The sequence below is a fragment of the Betta splendens genome, chromosome 4 (genome assembly GCF_900634795.4).
Source record: "Betta splendens chromosome 4, fBetSpl5.4, whole genome shotgun sequence".
Lineage (NCBI taxonomy): Eukaryota > Metazoa > Chordata > Actinopteri > Anabantiformes > Osphronemidae > Betta > Betta splendens.
In genome coordinates, this window is record NC_040884.2 from 28,387,281 (window position 1) to 28,406,778 (window position 19,498).

General features: G+C 40.1%; 3 protein-coding genes across 19 annotated transcripts; 1 reads left to right on the top strand and 2 right to left on the bottom strand.

Moving 5' to 3' along the window:
• Position 1: 1 nt before the first annotated feature.
• Positions 2 to 2,674, bottom strand: LOC114853597 (retinoschisin-like). Its single transcript, XM_029147157.3, has 6 exons — positions 2,305 to 2,674; positions 1,993 to 2,018; positions 1,715 to 1,904; positions 910 to 1,051; positions 627 to 822; positions 2 to 429 (listed from the first exon to the last, which is right to left on the bottom strand). The coding sequence occupies exons 1-6, from the start codon at positions 2,357 to 2,359 to the stop codon at positions 277 to 279; spliced, it is 762 nt and encodes a 253-aa protein (XP_029002990.1). The 5' UTR covers positions 2,360 to 2,674; the 3' UTR covers positions 2 to 276.
• A 1,044-nt stretch (positions 2,675 to 3,718) lies between these two features.
• LOC114853034 (AP-1 complex subunit sigma-2) lies at positions 3,719 to 16,701 on the top strand. 17 transcript variants are annotated; one of them, XM_055507898.1, is made up of 9 exons: positions 3,887 to 4,000; positions 4,522 to 4,700; positions 6,097 to 6,205; positions 6,319 to 6,456; positions 7,831 to 7,861; positions 9,543 to 9,629; positions 10,890 to 10,952; positions 11,695 to 13,773; positions 14,446 to 16,701. In XM_055507898.1, exons 1-6 carry the CDS (start codon positions 3,995 to 3,997, stop codon positions 9,551 to 9,553), a joined length of 474 nt encoding a protein of 157 aa, XP_055363873.1. In that variant the 5' UTR covers positions 3,887 to 3,994; the 3' UTR covers positions 9,554 to 9,629; positions 10,890 to 10,952; positions 11,695 to 13,773; positions 14,446 to 16,701. The 17 variants fall into 17 exon arrangements, with proteins under 17 accessions (XP_055363862.1, XP_055363873.1, XP_055363865.1 ...); XM_055507890.1 differs by lacking the exon at positions 9,543 to 9,629; XM_055507894.1 differs by lacking the exon at positions 7,831 to 7,861.
• Positions 16,160 to 19,496, bottom strand: LOC114853031 (synapse-associated protein 1-like). The gene is made up of 9 exons (XM_029145867.3): positions 19,187 to 19,496; positions 18,985 to 19,103; positions 18,827 to 18,893; positions 18,515 to 18,588; positions 18,274 to 18,413; positions 17,980 to 18,122; positions 17,796 to 17,854; positions 17,561 to 17,699; positions 16,160 to 17,464 (listed from the first exon to the last, which is right to left on the bottom strand). Exons 1-9 carry the CDS (start codon positions 19,374 to 19,376, stop codon positions 17,337 to 17,339), a joined length of 1,059 nt encoding a protein of 352 aa, XP_029001700.1. The 5' UTR covers positions 19,377 to 19,496; the 3' UTR covers positions 16,160 to 17,336.
• Between the last annotated feature and the right edge of the window lie 2 nt (positions 19,497 to 19,498).

The window sequence follows — 19,498 nt, forward strand, 5'->3', positions numbered from 1 at the left end:
CTTGTTTTGATTTTTTTATTTACACGTTTATGTGACATATGCATTAATGTGGGTAAAGCAATATGTACAAATTCACACAATCAAATGATAGTTATTATAGGACAGACACATCAAAGAACACCAAACATGTTCACCTGCCAAAATGTTAGTTCACTTCACCAAATCACAGACATGTTAAGGGAAGTGACTGGATGGGTTTCTCAGTGCTGGACCAACGACCCCCTTTTGGCAAGCAGCAGGAAAAGAAGGAATGATTGATCGGCAGCCAGATGAGCTTCAGGCGCACTTGTTCATGCACATGAGCAGCTCCATCCTCATGGCGATGCGGGTGTGCCAGCCCAGAGGAAGGAGGCGAATGTAGCGCGCCACAATGGGTGGACGCAGCAGGTTCTGCACGGTGGAGGAGCGGTCAGAGTTCCCGTAGAACACCTGTAAGGGAAGATACGTTTAATGAGACGCGTCAAAGTTAGGCCACACTGGAATTCAAAGCGTTTGTTTTCTATTAGACGTGAAAGTGATTGATCAACAAAGAACACTGATTTTTATTCAAATGGATGTAATATTTAGATATTTTGCTGTTTAAAGCTTGAGCAATGGGAGTTTTAACATGCCAAGATTTCACTTACTCTGTTATTTCCTGTCTGATCTTTGTAATAGATCCAGTTGAGAGTTTCCACAGTGCGGTACTGGATGCTGTATTTGGTGATCCACTCATCTGCATCGCAGCGGCCCTGGGTGAGGATGCCAGACACCACTCCCACCTCCTTCAAGTCAATCTGGATCCACTGGTACTGGTCGTTGAACTTGGAGAGCCATGCGCACCTAGCGAAGGTTTTAATGAACCATTTTCTTCCCTTTGCTCAGACAGAAGGAGCAGTGTGATGGGATGCAGTACTGTATGTGACTCACCCGAAGCCTTGGTTGTTAAGTCGAGCCTTGTTGGGGATCCACGAGGAGTACCAGCCAGAGTACTGGTCCTGATTGGAGCAGCTGATTTGGTCTGATGTCACCGATCCAGATTCAAAGCCCAGGGCTCGGTGATAAGGGCATTCTGTGGACGACAGTGTGGGAATAACGTATGAATGTTGCTCCTACTGTATTTTACAATGTCACAAGCTGTAGCCTTCCCACACACTTAGTCTTAGTAGTAAACACAGCCTTATAAAGCATGAACTGTGCCAGGAGGTTTGATGACGAGATGACTTTGTCCAATAACCTCCTTCCTGTTTTTCCTGATTCATTGGAGGTGTACTGTACAGTGTGTGCTAAGAGAAAAGAAGGTCATCAGTACTGATGTGCGCTTCCTTGCCTGCTATCACAGTATTACCTGAAGGACACACCCTATTTTGGGCTCCTTAATCTGTTGCAGAGGTAATGGGATTACTTCATCCAGGCCTCCTCTGTTCTGTTCAAACTTTTACAGGAGCATCTCTTTAACAGAGCTGGTCCTCATCAGAGTGAAAGCTGAGGCTGCACCACTGCAGAGATGCAGACAGAGCCAACAATACGATGAGAGCATACGAGGACAGAGCCAGGCACCATCAGCTGTTTAATCCATCACAACTCAAAAACCCACGGAATACGAGGCTGCACGCCCTACGTCTAATGTCAGTCCCATTTATAACTACTGTCCTAGTAAATGAAGAGTGATCTATGAAAGGGATGTTTAATATGTCAGTCCAGGCCAGGTGGTGGAGGTGGAGGTAAGTCTCACCTGGCATGCAGTTCAGTGTCTGACCCTGGGGGGGCAGCGGTGGAAGTGTTGTTGGGGCAGGTGATGTGACAGCAGGGTTGCGTGTGGGTGATTCAGCAGATTCACAGTCACAGGTACAGGCCTTCATGTTTCGTGTCCATGTCTCAATCACCTGCTGGTCCTCCTCCTGCAGATTCTCCCCCTCCGTGTCCTGACGGCCACAGGGAGAGGAGTGAACCCTCACTTTGCTCACACAGTCAATTCAAGTTCCTGAAGGTGGCTTAATAGCTGCTTCTTACCTCCTGAGAGTGAACAGCGATCAGAGCTATTTCACATGGATAGATGCATGTAATGTCGAAACAGATGTTGAAAATAAATATGGAATGCAAAAAGATCAAACATTACAGCCAAAAAATAAAATCAACTGAAAAATACATTTGAAACAATCGAAGGTTCTACATTTTTATTCCAGCAAAGCCTCTGTATGCACTTGGACTTGCATGGCTACAAAAAGACACAATGAACCTGGCTCAACGGGGAGTATAGTCCTGTTTTTAGGCAAATCCATTCATGGTGCCATACTAATACCTCTAGTGCAGGTGTACACTTACCCTGACACAGAAGCAGGAGGAAAAGCACAGCAGCACATCGAGCACCGGCCTCCATCTTCTTCCTCAGATGGGCTGGAATGTGATGTGTGTGATACCTAAGACTGCTGTATAGGATTACTGTAATCCACAGGCCTGCCTTGGCCTCAGCTCCTGCTCTTTACTAGACCTCACACACCTCCGTTTGGCTGCTCTATTGAACAGCACCTATGGTGAAACCCATCACCTCATCAATAACAGATAATCATCCTTGGTGGCAGCACTGCCTCTCAGGTTTACAGCACCAACACTCAACTCATGGGAAAATGTTCAGTTCTAATTGACATCATCAGCAAAACTATGTTTTGGCCACACAGTGTTGAAAACAACAGCAAATGATTCACTAGGGCTCTACTGCAGAAACTTAACTGGACCATGAGTGAGTGAGTGAGTGAGTAAGTGAGTGAGTGAGTGAGTGAGTGAGTGAGTGAGTGAGTGAGTGAGTGAGTGAGTGAGTGAGTGAGTGAGTGTTTTTTGTTGTTGTAAACTGCCACTTTTCCCCTGTTGTTAAGTTCTTTCCTGTGTTGCCTGTAACACATTTGCCTCCTCTGTATGCTATATTGCCCACACTTTTCTATTCTTTTCACACAGTTTGTAGTGCTTTTGCAGTGGCTAGTACTAAGCTAGTACTAAGCTTTGAATTGTGCTTAAATAAATGATTTAATGTGCATCTAAGCGGTATGTCTCATGCACTTTGTACCTTGCTCCTAGAACATGATGTCTTTTTCTTGTGCAGTAACTGTTTAGCTATGTAATGGGGGCAAGGATGAGACAATGCTCATAACCCTCTGTTGAAAAACATTGAGTTTTCATTTATCCCCAGACTCCAATATCCTGCCTGTGGTGTAATAAGGTACAAGGCCCAGTATAATGCTACAAAATCTCAAAATTGATTAACAATAAACACAGATCTTAGCTCTGATATAATCTGCTGATCATAGTTTTTAAAAATAATAGGATGTTACTACAAATCTCATAAAGCAGGACTAGATAAACTAATATGTTACTACTTGTAATTACTATCACTATGCTCCTATAACAACATAAACAATAATAATAATAATAATAATAATACGAAGAAGAAGAAGAAGAAGAAGAAGAAAAAGAATTTGGTCATGTTTAATACTGTATTTGACAGGTGGTTTTCTGGCCCCTGTCTGTTGTAACATTAAAACCAATGTGCTATGGACTGATCAGTGTATTGTAAGCCGATATTTTAAGACTTTTTCCGGTGTCTGTACGCGTTCTAAACGTTTTTTGTGTTATTCCGCACGTCAACATCGGAAGCCACTGCGATATTGACTTGCTAAGGGGCGTAACCAGCTGGTTATGGCGTTTTGATTGAAGTTTTTCGCAGCAAATAAGATGTACGATTTGAGTCGCAGCGTCAAAAAGGCGGGGACTGCCAAAAACTGACAGCCAATGAGCAATACCTCGAGCACCTCCTTGACTAATCAGAGGCTGGATACCAAGTAGCCGTGTTTCGGGGAGGCGGTCGGTGACTCGTTTCTGTACAGGGGAAGACAGTTGTTATTCAAGGTAAGTAGTTTATTAAAGGTGTATTTTTTTTCTCAAAATCAAACGCAAATACGCGCTTGCTTACGTGTCGCCTCTAAAGCGGGCTAGGAACAACTGTCTAATGCTACTCTGAATAATGACGGTAATGGTAACTACTTCCGTTAGGCTGTGTGGATAACGGTGAAGGCGACATAGTCATTTTACCCAAGTCATGATTTTGGTGTGACCTTAACTGTGCCGAAGTAGCTTTTAAATTAGCCATAACATATTGTTATGCTGTAATGTAATGTAGCTTGAAGTAAAATGTTGTCTCAGGTCAAATGTTCAGGTAAATTCAAACCTGTGGTGAAATCGTTCATCTACAGTATAACAGTCAGACTGTAGCTAACGCTGCATGAATAGATTTAGAACTAATGTAGATATGTGGTTGCCACGTACAAAAGGTTTGTATTATTATTAAACACTAACACTGAATTTGTCTTGCATCTTTCTAACGGTCTCTACAGATTTATCTACAGATAACGGTCTCTACTAAGATTTCCTACAGTAGTATTATGAAGATATTGTCCTAACATGTTTGTTTTTTTAAGTCCACCTGGTTCCTCCTGACACCTATGGCCGTGTTTTACAGCTCCTCTGTTTGGTCTCATCTCTTCATTTCAGATGCAGTTCATGCTTCTGTTCAGTCGACAAGGCAAGCTCCGGCTTCAGAAATGGTACGTGCCTCTGTCTGATAAGGAGAAAAAGAAGATCACCAGAGAGTTAGTGCAGACCGTCCTCGCTCGAAAGCCAAAAATGTGCAGCTTTCTTGAGTGGCGGGACCTCAAGATTGTGTACAAGAGGTGGGTCAGATTTGGATTTGTTCATGAACTAAATGTTTTCTATTTAATCACCCTCAAAATACCAATCCTCACTTCCCTTGACAATTCATAGGCCTGTCATTCAAAGATGTGGGTTAAAGAGGAAGACGTCATGGCTGCACTACAACAAGAAAGAGCATTAATTTTGCCTCATTATGTTCTGTTGCTATGCCAACAAACGGGCAGGCAGACTGGTGAACCTAGGTGACCTAACAGGGCCAGACATACATAGTGATTAAAGTGCTGACCAGGCAGCAACTTTGCACTGTTGCCTAACCAGTCTGACGTTTGTTTATTCATTAATCCAAATTGTGTGATTACTTTGCCATTTTTTTAAATTATTTGTAGTTACTATCATTGGTTCACTTGTTGCCTGTTGCATCCAACCAAGTAATTAAGTGTCAATAATCAGATATAGCAATATTAAGATTGTGTAGAAGACAGTGCTCTTCTACACCAATTATTACATTCATAAACTGATTCTGTAATAATTGGTCATTGCTCCTTTTTAAATAGTCTTACAGTATGTTTTACTCTTTTACTCTTACCTGAGATGAAGCTTCAGGTAAAGTTTTCAAAGCTTTCCTTCAAAGTCATTATACAAACAATATATTTATTGAGAAAAATACATGTTTACAGAGGCATTTAACTGTGTCACTAGACTACCACATTCTACCTAAAGACACACATTAGAGTATTTACCTAGAGTGTGTTTAAAATTTGACCTTAACACCCGCTTGCCATGCTGCTGCTTTGGTATATGACTCAGCCTCAGTAAAAGGGCTGTTTCACTTCTTTGCGCCTGAGACAACTAAACAACTGAACTGAATCCATTGTGTTTCTTGGCTCTGCTTTGCATTCATCTGCACAAACAGCAGGCAAAATAGAACAAGGGAATAAAGAATTCAAGAATTCCTGTTATCCTGTAACAGGAATCAATAATGCCAATGAGCTCCAGAGCTGCTGAATGTGAGACTCTTGCACGCTTCCTTACTACAACCTACAGCTTGGCTCACTTTGCTGTCTTGCTCAGGTAGTTTTTAAGGGATCAACTGACCAGGTCCTTTATTAACCACTCATCACATGTTTAAAGAATTCCTTAGGGATTATCCTGGATAAAGGACCATGGCAGAATGGGGCTTAACTCATGCAGCCTTCTGCATCCAGCTTCAGTCTTTTAAATGAATACCCAGTATTGAGTACACAGAGCAGTCCTTAATAACAACAGAGAACTGCTCTCTCAGCACCATGACAATGAGCTGGGAGACAGCGTATAAATCATGTTTAAATGATAAAAATGCACAAAGGGATACAGTATGTCGCAGTGTTTACAGTAAAAGATGAGTTTATAAAACGCTGGATTGTTGTTCTGTTGCAGATATGCCAGCTTGTACTTCTGTTGTGCCATAGAGGACCAGGACAATGAGCTCATCACGCTGGAGATCATCCACAGATACGTGGAGCTGCTGGACAAATACTTTGGCAGTGTGCGTTTCTTATTCCTCCTGCATTTATTTTGGGGTATTCAGATGTTTGCCACATCTTGAACCTGAACAAATAGGTAATTTCTTAAAGGTGCCATTTAATACTTGTTTAACAGGTTTGTGAGCTGGACATCATTTTCAACTTTGAGAAGGCCTACTTCATTCTGGATGAGTTCCTGTTGGGTGGTGAGGCTCAGGAGACATCCAAAAAGAATGTGTTAAAGGCCATTGAGCAGGCTGACCTTCTACAGGAGGTAAGGCATTACATATTCAGATTGAGATGATGAAGACACCATGTGAGTGAAGCTTGGCGCCCAGTATATTAACCTAATCCAAAAATGCTGATTATTCGTAAAAAGAGTAAGAGGAGTAAATTACGGTGATGAACAGTTCTGCTTATGTGTACTGTATTAAATCAGGTGTGACAGGAACAAATTACTGAAACTTGAGGCTGGAATGCCTTCTGTGCAAATATAATGCTATAGTAGGTGTCAAAAGATAAGAAACTATATTACAGTATTTGCAGGTAAACCTACCTTGTGCACATTTTCGATTACTGCAATAGCAAACAGTGGTAATTCTTGTTACTGTCTGCAATATTTAATATGGATAAAGATATAGATCTATCCAACAATGCAGAAATATCTTGTGTGTTGTTCTGACCATACATTATAACAACCAGATGGGATCTCAGTGTGTAGCACCCAGTAACAAATACACAGTTTCCTCTGACAGCTTCACAATAATAGCCACACAATGTTTTGACAGCAAACCGATTTTAATGTGAAGCAGTGGCAGTAGGACATGTTGGGTTGGAGTCAGCAGGGCCCTCAAACCGCACTCATGCAGCATTAGAAGCATGAGCGATAAAGAGCCTTCTATTAATTTCATGAAATGACAAACACGATACTTTAATCATGGACAGTAGGATTTCCTACTGTAGGACTGTATGAGTATTAGATTTATCTGTAGACATGGCCATAAATAGCCCCAACAAGGAAAAGTGACAAGAGAGGTGATTACAGAATATAAATACATTGGGATCAATTCCAGGGTCACTCAGGTGCCTTTCCCTGTGGAGGCTGCAAGTTCTCCCCGTGTCCGCGTGGGTTTGCTCCGAGTACTCCGGTGTCCTCCCACACTCAGGTTGATTGGGGAGTCTAAATTGCCCGTAGGTGTGAGTGCAGGATTCAGTGGTTTGTCTGTCTATATGTGGCCCTGTGATGGACTGGCAACCTGTCCAGGGTGTACCCCACCACTCACCGATTGACAGCTGGGATAGACTCCAGCAGGTCCACAATCCAGTGGAAGATGAGTGAGTGAGGATTTTTATTGACATTTAAGTATATTTTTATCCCAGCAGTAATAGTCTGAGCTGTTTTTAGAGGATTGGATTGTTTGTATTGCAGTGTTACTTTACTCTGCAAACTCAAACATTGTGTTTTATTTTCCCCACGTCCCCTGGTGTGGTGTCACTTCTTATTTTCTGATGCATGAGTGTAAGATTCATTTGATGTTTGTTTGTTTTCACAGTGCTTTCACTTACTTTGCCCAATGTTACTTTTAATTTCATCTGACATACATGTGTTTCTGTCTTTGCCCGATTATCCCCTACTGTGATTTTGCAGAATCTAGACTTTCAGATGCGTCTGTTTTCAGGTACAGTTTGTAAAAACACAAGTAAATTCCGATGTGGTATTAGAAAAGTAAACGTAGATGTCCTGTAGATTCAAGCAGAAACAACATACAGCAGCAGTGTTACAGGAAATAGTTTCTGAAGTTGCTGGTGTGTTTTTTCTGTTGTGCTAATGACGTCAGGCTAACCAATAACTCTGTACATATCTCATAGATCTCAAAAGAGGGTATGCACGCACTTCACGTCCCCACTAGATAACCTTGTCCTCACTCAGAGCCCAGCTAAACATGTGGATGTCTGTCAGCTTCAGTAAGGCAAACTGTGGAAATGGGAGTAAAACAGATGATTGTCAGCTTCAATTAGAGGCAGCTGGACCCAACAGTGGTTGTCACAGTTTAACAAAGAAGCAGTCATCCGTGGCCATTCGCTGTCTGTCTCACAGCTGACTGACAGCACTGCGGCAGAGACGTGCAGGCAGCCTCTCCCTCGTTTCACAAACTGTTAATTGACTTATTTGGTCTTCTGTGGTGCAGTAGGATTCAATTTCACTAAAACAAAACACTATTTTTGTGGAATTGATTTATATTATCACCACACACCTCTTCTCTGATTTAGGTGTCCTTTACAGTAATGATTTTCTGGCTGCACATTGTCACAGGAGTAGCTTTTGCCATTTAGTGGTGGTGTTATGTGCATACCCTCTATCCACAAGTATATTGGTTCAAGTTTTATCCCATATTATCTCCCTCTTTGGTGTCATAACTCAGGTCCCTGAGGCCACTAAATGTCTGAATATGTGCCCTCACGGCCTGTGACCAACAGTGGTTGGCTAGAGCTACTGTAGGTGAGGGACCGTTCTGAGACTGAATGCTTTAAAACAGGAACATTTAAATAAAGAGTATTCACTTCTAAACTCTGCATAAACAAGCTAATAATTGTATAAACATGGCTAAAAAGTGACCTTTGACGTAATATGGGGAGCTCGTATTTGGTATTGGCCCAAAATATATGTACACACAGCTGACTCCCTAAGTCTGAAGTGGGTATCACTGAATTAAATATATTTTTAACAGTGTTTGTACTGGCGGTTATCCATAAATAATAGTTGTGTTTTACATAACTTAAAGTAACTAAGTAGGTAAGAGAAAACTCAACTTTCCACATTATACCTAAACAAAAACCTGATCTTCCCTTTCAGCGGTTTTTGATCATAGTGTTTCATACTATGATAAGGCTACATAAAAAACACAGTTCAGGTGGAACGTGGACCACCAAAGGATGAAAGCTAGACAGATTTTTTATTTTACTTCTTTATGATTTTTACCTTCGTTTTGAAGACCAGAAACAGAGCAGTGAAGTGAAGTGATCCATAAAGTTGGAAAGTCTTACAGCTTGATTGTGGCCCTGTGCCAGAGGGAGCTTCAGCCAAATCCTTAATCCCCCAAGGACAAATGGCAAAGCTTATCATTGATTTACGGTGAGCTGGACCATCAGGTATCCGTACTGTACTGAGAACATACTGTACTGGTACAGTGATCCTAAAAGGCCTATAGTAAAAGTTTTTCATATGCCTTAAGTGGCTAATTAAAACATCTAATGAATTGTCTTGTATTGGACATGGAGTCAAAACCTCATCGGTACCAATCCAAGTTCATCCTGAAGAGCACGAAAAGATCTCTGACTGGCTCAATTTTGTATTCATAGAGCCAGAGTGAAGACTGGGGGAGTTTGCCAAATGAGGAGCTCTTGTAATGTGCCTAGAGTCCATCCATGCCTCCACCCAGGCAACTGGTAACTACCAGACTGATGCAGTCATTCAGCATGAGTTTTCAGTACTGTGTGCTGTGGACTTCTATCTGCATGTCAGTTTGACTGTCTCACAACTAGGAGTGAAAATACAATCCAGTACTCGACACAACGTACTGTATGGGTCCTAACGGGCCTGAAGGCAGACTCTCGTTTTACTGCCAGGCAGCATAATCTCATACTTTACCAATGGGTTGAATTTGGACTTTCTTCACATTATGAATAACACTGGATTTTACCATGCATATCATTTGTAACCGAACCTACTGGGAAGTTAAGTTTTCACTTCAATTGTATATTTTATTTAAAGTGAATGAACTATGCTGCTTGTGTGAAAACTAGCCTGCCGTTAAACTAATAGCACTGAATGAAACTGTGATAACTTCAGAGCATAACCACTTTTCGTTTTTGCAGCATTTTGCATTTACTTCTACTAACCTTGATTTAACATTTTACAATGTACTACAGGGTCCAGATGACCATGTAACACAGCTGTCACCTACTAAGTACTACAAGACTATTATAGGATAACATGATCTTATTTTGTAGCAAATTCCACAAAAAGACCAAAACCATCTCTGCACTCATTTATCTTTTCACAGCTTAACAATGGAGGAAATAACAACCAAGGACTGTCAGTGTTGGTTTGAGTCTTTCTTGGCATTTGCTATAATACAGATGACGTTCGAACCTTCGGTAAAAAAATAAGGCAGAAACAGTTACACTAACTCCTTGTCAGTGTTAATCTACAATTAGTGCAATGATCCTTTAAGTTTGTGAGTATAAAAGTACTTGGTTTGAATAGCGCAGTGGACAAGTTGAGGTCTGTTTTTGTTCCTGTGGCTTTACGGCATTAGCACATAGAGCTGTAATTAGACAGAAACATACCACAAGGGATTTGGTTTAAGCTATTTTAATAAGCCTTTAATGAAACATTTCTCAGGAGCTGGTCATTACCTGGGTGCCAGCAAGCAGATCTTCTTTTGGCATAATGATGCCTCAGAAGATTTCCAGCTCAGCTCAGCCCTCCATCATCAGAGACATTGCATATACTGTAAATTGAGCAGAGGCATCCCCACGATAAGGGGGCTTTTATTGTGGTGGTGCACAGTCAATCTCTTGTTCCCTGAGCGTTCAATAGATGTGTATAGGCTGTAGGTCCCTGATTGATTTGAGCTGAGCTGAGCTGACCAGTGGTGCTTCATGCTGCTGATTTGTGTTCTTATGAAGATGTCTGCCTCGCAGGTGTGATGGTCCCAAATATGGCCTCTGAGTCCTCTGGTCTTTTCCAGAATTAGGCTTGCAGAGGTGAATATTGAATGTCTGTGGTCGTGTGTACCGCTAGAGCCCAGTAGTCAGACCTAGTCCCAGTCTGTATGTAGCTCACTTTGTGCTGGTAAGATGATGCTATTACAGCTGACAATACATGTTTGTAATGAGAACAAAACCTGTCTGTGTGTTTGTCTTTGTTTGTCATTACTGTACGTGTAACAAGCTCATGGTTAATGTTTACTAAATGTTTTGCATCATTAAATTAAACAGTGTTCTAAGATGTTTATCATTCTAAATAGCATTTATGTTCAGCTTAGGCCATTATTTAGGATCACACAGATTTGCTTATGCCTTAGCTTAGTTAACCCAACTAAGGTCTAGATGAGACACTGAGACTTGAACTGTAAAGCAGAATTCCAAAAGTTATTCTGTAAGAGTAGTTTTGTTGTGCTGTGTTCTTTTTGATTAATATCAGTTTCAGCTGAGCAAAAAGAGGATTAGTTGGACCTAGCGTATAGACTAAATGTAAAAATTATGACTTCCTTACAGACTGTGATTTTCTACACATTTGTTGTTTACATCAAGTCAACACCCTACAGCGTATTAACTACTGTGACTGCTCCTTTACGTTACACAGGGTTGACCGCGCTGCATGTAGTTTGTCTGTAGGTGGTGCTTCCTGCCTGCTGCTCTGTCTCCTGCATGTCCTGCGTGTAAGGTGTTACTTAGGACTCGGTGTTGTTGTGTTTTCTAAGCTGTGTGCATTTCTCTCCTCCAGCCCCGTCATGAGTATTTTAATGTGCCTGTGTACTGATTGGCTGCCATCGCCGCTGCTGCTGCCGCTGCTGCTGCCGCTGCTGCCGCCGCTGCTGCTGCTGCTGTTATCCACCCTGCATGCTGAGCTCCTCAGTGCCTGGCACCCTTGTCTGCCCTCTGAGCACCTGTCATTGTCATGTGTTGCCGTGTCACATTATTCTCAGTTTCTTCAATTGGGACAGTCGTGATACAATATTACCATGGCCAAGAAAACTGACAATGCCAGTCAATTAGTAGGTAACACTGATATTATTCACCTTTACATTTGTAGCCAATACGTTTATTAAGAGTGAGCCTTTATTAAGTTTCATGCCTGTCTTACATCAGTTGAACACCTCTCTTTACTGTTGTAACTTTACTGATGTAACATCACAAACCCAAATGCTGTGTTTGAAATGAAATTCTTTAGCCACAAGCTTTGGCCTAAACACAGCAAACAAATCTAGTAAGAGAAATGTATAGAATGTTAAAATGATAAAGGGCAACTACACAGGTTTTCAGTTAGCCTCCACTGATTCTAGTTGGTTAGGGGATTAAATGTATAATATTAAAGCTCCCTTTACCCTCCTACGTTACAGTTTTTCAGTTCATCTAGGGAGAATGTCAATGACAGGTCATAGGTTGAGCAACCACATATGAAAATAGGATTTGCAAAAGTCTTCCAGATGATGCCAGTAGACATTCATGTGTTTTTTCAGCTACAGTAGTCATGTAAGGCAGAGACATAAATGTTAAATGATGCCCATATACATTTTTCCCATTAGAACTGTAAGCCATGAATTAAAAATTGATGAGGTTGTCCTTTAAGATGTTTCTAAGGTCAAGAACTTCAAATATCATAGTAATTTACTGCACTTGTTAAAAAGCACAGCACTACTTAAAAGCAGTGTGTTAAGATAAAAGTCTTCCCCTTTCATTCATGCTGTTGCTGCTTAAAGTATGTGGTGGATGACTGCCCTCTGTTGCACAGGCTGTAGAGCAGAGCAGTTACACATACTGTAAGAAACGGTAGAGAAAGAAGATGATTTGGACACTAATGTGACATGAACACATTAAGGGCTCATCACATTCCCACTGTATTAAGTTATAATTAGTTTCCTTTATGTGTCACATCCTAATTGTTTTGCTCATTGGTGTTTTTGTTAATTAGTTCACATTATGTCTGCCGTGGGTGGGAAGTAAACAGGTCTCACATGATGCATGTTCCTTTATCACATCCTTTTGAAATGTATCTGTTTTATTTTTGCTGTCCCCTTTCACGTATAACATATGGTTTCTTATGATTTGCAGTATTTGTTGTTGTGATAAGTATAAGACAGACCACGGCGCAATCTACCAAACCTATGCTTCAAAATGTATGTCCAATCATCAGCCGAGTTACATATTAGACAATTATTTATTGTGATTTAAATTAATATCAAAGATAAATATATTTAGTATTGGGAGTAATACTAAATATTTTGCACTGGACAATTAAGGACTCTTGGCTTTCTTAATTCTTATCAATATGTTTACCTTCATTTGGCTTCACATTTAATTTGTCCCTACTGAAGTAGCACTTTAAATGTTTTATATGATCTGACATTGTTCATTTGTGTCCTATTAATAAAGATGGATCGCATTATTAGACAATAGTGACAGTGGCTATAATAGATAATAAATTGTTTATAATTCTGAGTTAAGCACAAGGCGTCTTTCTTTGTTATAAGGAGTTATAAAGTTTAGGAAGACATTTAATTCAGTTCTTACTGCAAACAAACTCTCCAACTTACGGGATCTGTTAAGTTTGCACGTGAAAATGTTTATCCTGCATAATATGTGACGGGGGAAAGTGAAAAGTCTATTAGTGGTAAATAATGCATAGTTTGCGGTTTAAGTTCTGGGTGGAATGTTTTGTGCTAGAAACGGAGTGGAACTTCAGAAACCACTTTGTTAAAGTGGTTGATTTCGCTCCTCTCACCGTAAAACAAGGTTTCTGTCTCACTGTCCTGATGCAGCTCCTCTCTTTACTTTGTGCTGAACCTTGTTTTAGGACGCCAAAGTAAGTGCTCCTTCTTTTTTCTTTCACATATCATCAGCTCTTACATGTATGTTGTACCATAGAATGTCTAACGGATGTCCTCCCACACATGGAGAAGAAAGTAAATGCACAAACTATGTGCTTCAGGTACTTTGGGTTTATGATGATGATGTCTGTTCACATACAGTATAGAAAATATTGATTTGTGTGGTGCTGTGTTTGACTACAAAAAGGTCCAATTTGTACAGTATATACTGTGCAGGTTATATAAAGGCTACAAGCACTTTTTATGAGGAAGAAAACAAAAACATGATTTAAGAAAATGCTGTCCACACACAACTACACTAAATCAGATTGCTGAATTTGTGTTGAAGCCACCATGTATGTGTACACATATATTCATTTCATTTACCATGTTAGCATTCAATTGCATTGTCATTCTATAATACACATTATAGTGGTGGTTTCTTGCCAAGTTCGATCTCTGACCTTGATGAAACACTTTCCTCCGCACCGCTGTAGAGAAAACAACCCCACACCAGGAAAAAACATGGTGCCACAGTTTATGCGTGTCTTTGTGTGTGCGTGTGAGTTGAGTAATGATGTCATTACTGTTGAAATCTGCTGAATGAGTGCGTGTTGGGCATCTCACAGAGCACTTGACTGGAGCCGTGCTCCTCTCTCTCCCCACAGGAAGCAGAGACCCCGCGCAGCGTGCTGGAGGAAATTGGACTGACATAAACACGGTCCTCAGCATCTCTCGCCCCACACTCCATCAGCCAGCCACTCTGCTGTATATAGCCCATAACAACCCCTGTTCACCACTGAGCACACACTCACGCAGACAGGACACATACACACACGTGGTGGGCATCACTTTCCTCTGCATCGGCGCTCCACAACCCTGCCGTGGTCTTCAAACCTTTTGTCTTGGGCACACACTGTAGCACTGTTTGTTTGTTTCCTGCTGAGTATTCTGACCTGTACAATATGCTTTATTGTAAACAAAAGTCTTAAGTATTACAGTGACTGAACCAAAGAGTTATATTTCATCTCACTTAAAATCCTGATTATCATGAATTTAGATTAAGCCTACTTGAAATGTTTGGAATTTGAAATGCACTGTCAGCACCCTGTGATGGAGTCCTGCTGTCTGAAATGAAATGACGTGTCAAAATGTTTCGTATCTCAGTTTACAGGCCATTATCATATTTATGAGTAATAAATGGTGCCACTTGTGTTAAATGCCTTAATCTCTAACTGTTCTTGTTTCATGATAAAGTAACATTTGCATGGCACTCTCTAATGTAGCAGGTAAAGTCTGACGGTTAATGTGCAAGAACTTGACTGACTGTTCCTTTTGTTCATGTTTACTACTGTGCTTCTGTCTCTGCTGTGATACTGTGAATTTAAAGATCAGTATTGTGGTGGTTCAGTTTAAGAGGCAATGTGATGATCATGATGATGGTGATGATAAAAAATTGTTCACAGAAAATGACAAGCTTTATTTTTAACATATTTTTAACATATTTTGAATTGAAAGAAAAGATAAAAGCTGATGTCATTAAATCCATGTTAGTAGGTTGTATAATTCAAAATCAATAATTTGTCTTTTCTTAGGACCACTCTGCTGTAGCGCTGATAACTGCCACAGTACTAATATAAGAAGTGTTACTTGATGTGTTCTGAGATCCAAGACCGATTGGCTGCTGAATATAATAACCAAACAATTAATTATCGGTACATAAATCTTCTTACCAAGGCAGTCTGACAAATTTTTAACACTGATATTTATTCAATTTCACAGTTGTGAAAAGGAATTCTGGGTATTTTTGTATGTGTCAGTATACAGTATAGTCTATGTGGATAAGGGTTTTCTTCTCTATATATACTGTATATACACTTATTTCTTGTTTCAAAGCAGTGTATCAATTAAATCGTTGAAAAAGTTTTTTTCATAGAAATGATGCAGTGGGTGTCTGCTGCTGGACATGAGGTTGATGAGCGCAGTGACACTTACTGTAACCAAATATTGCTGTGTGTGGTTGATGTAAAAAGAAGCAGCTGCTTTTTACCATCCACAGATTTCCACATATCACATAAAATGTTGTGAATGTACACTCTTAATATAAAGTGTTTTTCTTTATACTGTATCTGAGCCTTTACAGCAACTCACTGGGATCACACAGAGGTTGGAATTTACTGAAAGACCCCTGACTAGTGTTTACACATTAAAACTCTGATACATACAGTAACTAATGTCCACCGTCACAGACACAACCTGCGCTATAATCAAGAAGATGTCTGAAAAACTGTGAGTTCGTACAAGGCCTTTAGGAAACACTTTGACTCTCTGCTCAAAAAAAATTGAACAAAACAAACTGTGGCCGGTTTTGGCAACGTGACGTACTTCACAGCATGGAAACTATTTATTTACCAGGAACAAGAGTGTCTCAGCCACTGTGTCTATGTCTAACAGCAATAGCGTCAGATTCCATAGCAGAACAACAACTGTCAATGCACTAAAACAGTAGTATCAGCCACAGCCTCACCTTTAATGCCTTGTACACGGGACATCACAAACATTCTGACATTAGACCTTTTTAAAATCTGGTATTTTTTCCTGAACTATTCACATTATCATTTTGCATTTTCTGTATATTACCTGTCGTTTCATGAGCCGAAGAATTGGTCAAGCTTCCTGATCACTTTTGTAGAACTCCAAACTCCTTTTTCATTTTGATAATGTGAAAAACTGTAACTCAAATGTAACTGAGGAGAGACAGTATTTACCACATGGGTGCAGGGCAACCCGTGTATTACATTGATGGAGTGTGTTTACTTATAGATCACATATCGTGTAGTTTGCGTCCGAAACGTGTCAAGAATAAAAGTGAAGGGTTGTGACTTCTTGTCAAGATCAGCAATAAAGAGTAGTCCATACTGCCATACAGACGTGGTTTCATTTGTCTGGTCGTACAAATATATCAATGGTTACACAGTTCATACACTGTAAGGACTGAAACAGAAAAGACACAGTACTACAAAGTGTCAGTTAGACTTATATAAAATAAGCTGGCTCAGGCACAGGATAGTCTTGGTTTAAATAGTAACAAACCTTTTTTTGGTTCACCTCAACTGGAAGAATATATTATTTGATTGGGTTTGGTTTAGGTGAGTGAGATTCAACACATTTATATTAACAAAACATTACATCACATTTTTAAAATAGGTTATTGTATCTGACTAGCGTTGATCAGACAGTAACAAAGTTTCTAAACTGTAATGTTTAAAAAACTGTGATTGTTGTACAAAGGCAGCAGCACAAACATTTCCATTCCTAAGCAGTAAAACATGTTTTTCTCTCATGCTGCTGTTCAGCACAACCCTGTAATTGACAGTTCAGCAGAAGCTGACTTGAAATCCTAGTGTCTGAGTTTATGTTGTGAAACAGCTCAGGAATCAAACTTAACATTCACTTTGTTTTTAGAGGTGACACTCTGTTATAGAACAAACACTATGAGGACAGAATCTGTAGTCACCTGCTTTTTGTGACTTTACAGATGTCTTACAGAACAGTAGAGCTAACTGTCCTCCTTTAACATTTCTTCAATCTCCCTGTCCCAGTTTTCATCATGGTTCTCACTATTAGGCAGTGTGTCGTACCCCTGAAGTTCCTCCTGCAGCTCCCTCTCCCAGTCTGCGGTCTCCTCTGGGGGAAAATAAGATGTTCATCCAGTCGTTGAACTTTAATAAACTCATAAACTCTGATTTAATGGTAACCCAGTTCAAGATTGTACAAGCTTACCTTGTTGTGTGCTTGGATGTTCCTGTTTGTCCAGAACCAGCTGTTCCATTTCTCTGCGTAGGTCGTCCTCATTTATCTTGCATGAGTCAAAAGTATCACTTACAAATTCGGAAACAGGCGGGCTGGTGGAGATCTCATCCTTTCATTTCAGAAAGAAGATGATATTTGCACTGGTTTTACTCAGCTTTTAAATATATACTGTATCCTTAAGTATTTTTTAATTCAAGTTGCTTACCTCACTTGGCTTTGGTTTGGAATTTCTGGTGGAAGGAGGAATCCTTTGTTCACTTACATCTGCAAAAATCATGGACATGGTATGACAAGGTACAATTATTGATGTCATTTTATAAAGACTTGTTAAAATCATTCGACTACGTGTATTTGTCATGAATATTAGTACTGAACACAGGCTCCTTTACCCTTTTGATGAGGATGTTCATGACTTTTGTCCACGTCATTTCTCTCCGCAGCCTGTTGTGCTGCTAGAGCTGTGAGCTGAGCCGACTGTTTTATCAAGGAAACACGGTAGAAATAATTTTTCCAAAAGACTTCTTCTTTCACCCTAAATAGAAGGTTGCTGCCTCAGTGATGAAATGTCACTGAATATTTCAGTTTTTTTAATAAACACACTGCTTTGCAGGGATGCACATGATGAGAAACTGAGAAAATAGTAATAAGGGCAAAGTAATAATTCAGAGTGAAAACATTCTCACTGTTTGGGGACCAGATGGAAGCGCATCTTCCTGAGAAGCTCGTCTTCCTCCAACATCACCATGGCGACTGGATACATTTGCTCAAAGTCAAAGTTAAACTGCACTCCAGCGGGAGGGTCTCGCAAAAAATTTCTTTTGTCCTGTCATCAAAGGAAGACAAGGCATTTGTTATTTACATCATTATTTTTATTTGATTCATAATTAACTTTTCTGTATAAAAAAACTTAATAATAATACTCACAGCTGACAGAAATAAAATCTGTTGCTGCACAGTGTCCTCATCATTGTAACCAACCCATGGTGGCACAGCATCAGCTACATCAATGACAAACAGACACTGTAGTCACTGTATTGTGATGTGTTGTGATAAATATCTGGGCTGTTCACACTTTTGCTTTATCTTCAGACTCTGTGAAGCAGCACATTCAGTCTGAAATAATTATTCTACTTTTACCTTTTAAACTGAATGTGCTGGAGGAGAGAGCCTTATTAGAATCTTACTATTATGACCTGTTAAATATTTCGCCCCAAACAGTGTAAGTGTACTACTTACTAGACTTTCTTGCTTTTTTCTCCTGAATAAACCTTTCTTGTTCTTTTTGAAAATCACCCAAAATAGTCTGCAGAATAGGTAAATAATGAATTCATGACATTGGTTGAACTTTTGAAGAAGTCGAATGAGAAGAAAAAAGGTACAGTAAGGACATTGACCTTGTCAATTATTTCATGTATCTCTCCCTCCTCCACACTTTTCTTCAATGTTTGTGCTGTTTCAACGAAAGACTCGGACAGTTTCTTCGTGGCACTGCATGCGAAATTATAAACATAGCCTGCGAAGAAACACATTTCGCCAATATCAGACATAACATCAGTTGGAAATGGTTTTGGAGATTATCAACTTTACTAAACATACCGCTGAGGCCCTTGGCTTTTTTAGATAGTGGAGTGGATTCGGCATCTTTTTTAGTAGCACTACTGGTTTCTGCCCTTCCAGCAACAGTCGTCTCGTTGTTTCCTCCCTGGCTCTTGTGTTCAACAGCGACCTGCTGTTGCTCAACTTGTTCGTGTTCTATTCCAAGCCGGACTCCCCACTTTGTAAACATATTCTTAAATACTCTTTTTAGCACGTTAGCATAACATGGGACTAAAAAGTTTCCCCACAGCTGATGACGATCATGACTATCACCAACTTCCGCGATTGTGTTAATTTTGGCTCTGCTGCCTA

What these genes read in the sequence shown, in the direction of transcription:
- LOC114853597 (XM_029147157.3), bottom strand. Translation starts at nt 2,359, where the DNA reads ATGGAGGCCGGTGCTCGATGTGCTGCTGTGCTTTTCCTCCTGCTTCTG. An exon ending in CCTCCTGCTTCTGTGTCAGG is followed by an intron (nt 2,019 to 2,304) that starts GTAAGTGTACAC and finishes CATGTGAAATAG; the next exon opens with CTCTGATCGCTGTTCACTCT. An exon ending in CTTAACAACCAAGGCTTCGG is followed by an intron (nt 823 to 909) that starts GTGAGTCACATA and finishes AACCTTCGCTAG; the next exon opens with GTGCGCATGGCTCTCCAAGT.
- LOC114853031 (XM_029145867.3), bottom strand. Translation starts at nt 19,376, where the DNA reads ATGTTTACAAAGTGGGGAGTCCGGCTTGGAATAGAACACGAACAAGTT. An exon ending in TACATGAAATAATTGACAAG is followed by an intron (nt 18,894 to 18,984) that starts GTCAATGTCCTT and finishes CCTATTCTGCAG; the next exon opens with ACTATTTTGGGTGATTTTCA. An exon ending in TTCCATCTGGTCCCCAAACA is followed by an intron (nt 18,123 to 18,273) that starts GTGAGAATGTTT and finishes CCTTCTATTTAG; the next exon opens with GGTGAAAGAAGAAGTCTTTT.
- LOC114853034 (XM_055507886.1), top strand. An exon ending in TGGACAAATACTTTGGCAGT is followed by an intron (nt 6,206 to 6,318) that starts GTGCGTTTCTTA and finishes CTTGTTTAACAG; the next exon opens with GTTTGTGAGCTGGACATCAT. An exon ending in GCACAAACTATGTGCTTCAG is followed by an intron (nt 13,900 to 14,445) that starts GTACTTTGGGTT and finishes CTCTCCCCACAG; the next exon opens with GAAGCAGAGACCCCGCGCAG.